Source organism: Myotis davidii, unplaced genomic scaffold, assembly GCF_000327345.1.
Source record: "Myotis davidii unplaced genomic scaffold, ASM32734v1 scaffold762, whole genome shotgun sequence".
NCBI lineage: Eukaryota > Metazoa > Chordata > Mammalia > Chiroptera > Vespertilionidae > Myotis > Myotis davidii.
Window position 1 is genome coordinate 1,423,906 of NW_006293699.1, and position 3,174 is coordinate 1,427,079.

General features: G+C 40.1%; 1 protein-coding gene across 2 annotated transcripts in view; it reads left to right on the plus strand.

Moving 5' to 3' along the window:
* The window catches only part of LOC102761895 (40S ribosomal protein S4, X isoform-like), a 5,829-nt gene extending 3,720 nt beyond the window's left edge, over positions 1-2,109 (plus strand). Inside the window, exon 2 of one of the 2 annotated variants that reach the window (XM_015566231.1) lies at positions 1,113-2,109. In XM_015566231.1, the coding sequence (XP_015421717.1) occupies positions 1,149-1,874 (726 nt within the window). In that variant the 5' untranslated portion in view covers positions 1,113-1,148 and the 3' untranslated portion in view covers positions 1,875-2,109. The remainder of the gene's footprint in view (positions 1-1,112) is intronic. The other variant, XM_015566232.1, reaches the window with a different exon arrangement.
* Positions 2,110-3,174: the final 1,065 nt, after the last annotated feature.

Below are 3,174 nucleotides of genomic sequence, written 5' to 3' on the forward strand. Positions count from 1 at the left end.
CAACACTGTACGTGCGCGCCCACATGTGGTATTTTGTGGAAGAGCCACACTCAAGGGGCCAAAGAGCTGCATGTGGCTCACGAGCCGAAGTTTGCTGACCACGGCTCTAGAGACATCACTTCTCTTTTAAAAGAATGTATGAGGCACTCATAAATTGCTGGTAGAAATGCAAACATGTTCAGTCATTTTGGAGGGGAATTTGGCAATCTCTAACAAAACTTGACATTTATTAACTTTTTGATACGTCAATCCTACTTCTAGGAATTAATCTTAAATCATGCCTCCAATTCCACTCTTAGGGATATGCACATGAAATCCATTTAAATGGGTTTTAAATATGTTCCTGGGTGTGCCTCTAACTTCCATGAGGTAGTAGCCTCCGTTTCTTCCTCTGTGAAGTGGGGAAATTGGAGTATATAATAGCTTCTGCTTGAGAGTCAGTTATATTCCAGACACTATGGTTATTGTTCTATGTATATGATTTCCAACTCTTCTCTGCAAGGTATTTACCCTCCTCTTATAGGGAGTACTTTGAAGACTTGAGAGGTTTAGTGATTATGCAGTCCTCTAGCTAGTAAGTACCCAGGTCTATCTGACTGTAAATTCTTCAGTCTTCCTAACACATTAGTTGCTTCCAGAAGATGCAAAGATCTAAGGCCTTTTACAACTCTAGATTCTGTGATTCTTAACTCTTTTTTAAAAATTAAATGTATTGGGCCCTAACCAGTTTGGCTCACTGGATAGAGCATCGGCCTGCAGACTCAAGGGTCCCAGGTTCGATTCCGGTCAAGGGCATGTACCTCGGCTGCGGGCACATCCCCAGTAGGGGGTGTGCAGGAGGCAGCTGATCGATGTTTCTCCCTCATCGATGTTTCTAACTCTCTATCCCTCTCCCTTCCTCTCTGCAAAAAATCAATAAAATATATTTTTTAAAAAAGTTAAAAAAGTTAAATGTATTGGGTTAACATTGGTTAATAACATTATATACATTTAGGTGTACAATTTTATAATCTATCATCTGTATGTTCTGTTGTGTGCTCACCCCCCAGAGTCTAGTCTCCTTCTGTTACCATATATTTGACCCCTTGTGATTTTTTTTTTTTACTTTTAAGCAAGAAGAAAGTCCTCTTTCCGTGCCTAGCACAGCCATGGCTCGTGGTCCCAAGAAGCACCTGAAGCGTGTAGCAGCTCCAAAGCATTGGATGCTGGATAAACTGACCGGGGTATTTGCTCCTCGTCCATCTACCGGTCCCCACAAGCTGAGAGAATGTCTCCCTCTCATCATTTTCCTAAGAAACAGACTTAAGTATGCCCTAACAGGAGATGAAGTAAAGAAGATCTGCATGCAACGGTTCATTGATAAGACAGGAGAGAATTTCCGTCTGGTCTATGACACCAAGGGTCGCTTTGCTGTTCATCGTATAAGACCTGAGGAGGCCAAGTACAAGCTGTGCAAAGTGCGGAAGATCTTTGTGGGCACAAAGGGAATCCCTCATCTGGTGACCCATGATGCTCGTACCATCTGCTACCCTGATCCTCTCATCAAGGTGAACGACACCATTCAGATTGATTTGGAATCTGGCAAAATTACCGATTTCATCAAATTTGACACAGGTAACCTGTGTATGATCACCGGAGGTGCCAACCTGGGAAGAATTGGTGTGATCACCAACAGAGAGAAACACCCTGGTTCTTTTGACGTAGTTCATGTCAAAGATACCACTGGCAATAGCTTTGCCACCCGGCTGTCCAATATTTTTGTTATCGGCAAAGGCAACAAGCCATGGATTTCCCTTCCCCGTGGAAAGGGTATCCGCCTCACCATTGCTGAAGAGAGAGATAAGAGACTGGCGGCCAAACAGTTGGTGAAATGAGCTGACGTGACATGATTAGAAGAGTCTTTGTCCTTAATTAAAGATAATGCAGCATGGGGGGGGGATGGACACTCCCACTAAGATGCTAATAATTCCTAACCTAAATTTCACTCCCTTTTCCTGTGGGGCTTAACAGCTAAATGAGTATGACAGTTCTTTACCCTAAAGTCATTCTCACTTCAACCTCTTCCTTTTTTTAGATGCCCGAGTTAGTTCATTGTACTTTTCAGTTTGTAACCATTATGTAATTGTAATTAAAATGCAAATACAGATTTTAGTTAATGGTAATGTATTAATATTGGTTTATGAGATGTAACAAATACACCATACCACTGTAGGATGTTAGTAATTGGTGAAACTGATGCCAGGTACATGACAGCTCTGTACTATCTTAAGTTTTCTGTAAATGTAAAATTACTTTAAAAAATAAAGCCTATTAAAAAATGTATGTGTACAAGGATGTTCATGGATAAAAAGATGCTATTTAAACTGGTAATTTAATGTATTTATCACCTTTTATATTAAAACTAAAATGAGGGGTAAAGTGTGACAAATACCTCAATATATACACTACTTTTTAAAAATTCCAATAACATTAAAAGACTAAAATATTCTATATAAATTATGTTTTCATAATTTATATATTTTTTAACTACTGAGGGGCAAAGGAATATTTTTTGCCTTGTTTAAATAAAATATAACTGAATTAGGAAGCTCATTTCCCCCCACTTTATACTCAAAATTATTTTGTTCCTGGTAATCCACAAGCCTCCTGTCAAGCTGAAATATCTAACTTTTCATTTTTTTTATCTTAGCATTTGTAAGATATAAATAATAGATGAACGCAGAATTTCTGGGGATAGCTAAATAGCTTATGCTCAGTACTAACCTGTTTTTAAATGTCCGTAGACACCAACCCGAAATGTATATCAAAAAGTTGTCAGTTGCCCTAACCGGTTTGGCTCAGTGAATAGAGCGTCGGCCTGCAGACTGAAAGGTCCCAGGTTTAATTCCAGTCAAGGGCATGTACCTTGGTTGCAGGCACATCCCCGGTAGGAGGTGTGCAGGAGGCAGCTGATCGATGTTTCTCATCGATGTTTCTAACTCTATCCCTCTCCCTTCCTCTCTGTAAAAAATCAATAAAATATATTTAAAAAGAAAAGCATAGGAAAACATCAAGTCAAATTAGGGTTTCAGGCTTCTCTGCCTCTGATAACCACCGCTGCCTCTTCTCTCTGGGAACGTGAAGGAAATGGAATGGATAAAGACTCCCCTGTCCCCCCCCCCCCCCTTTTTCCCT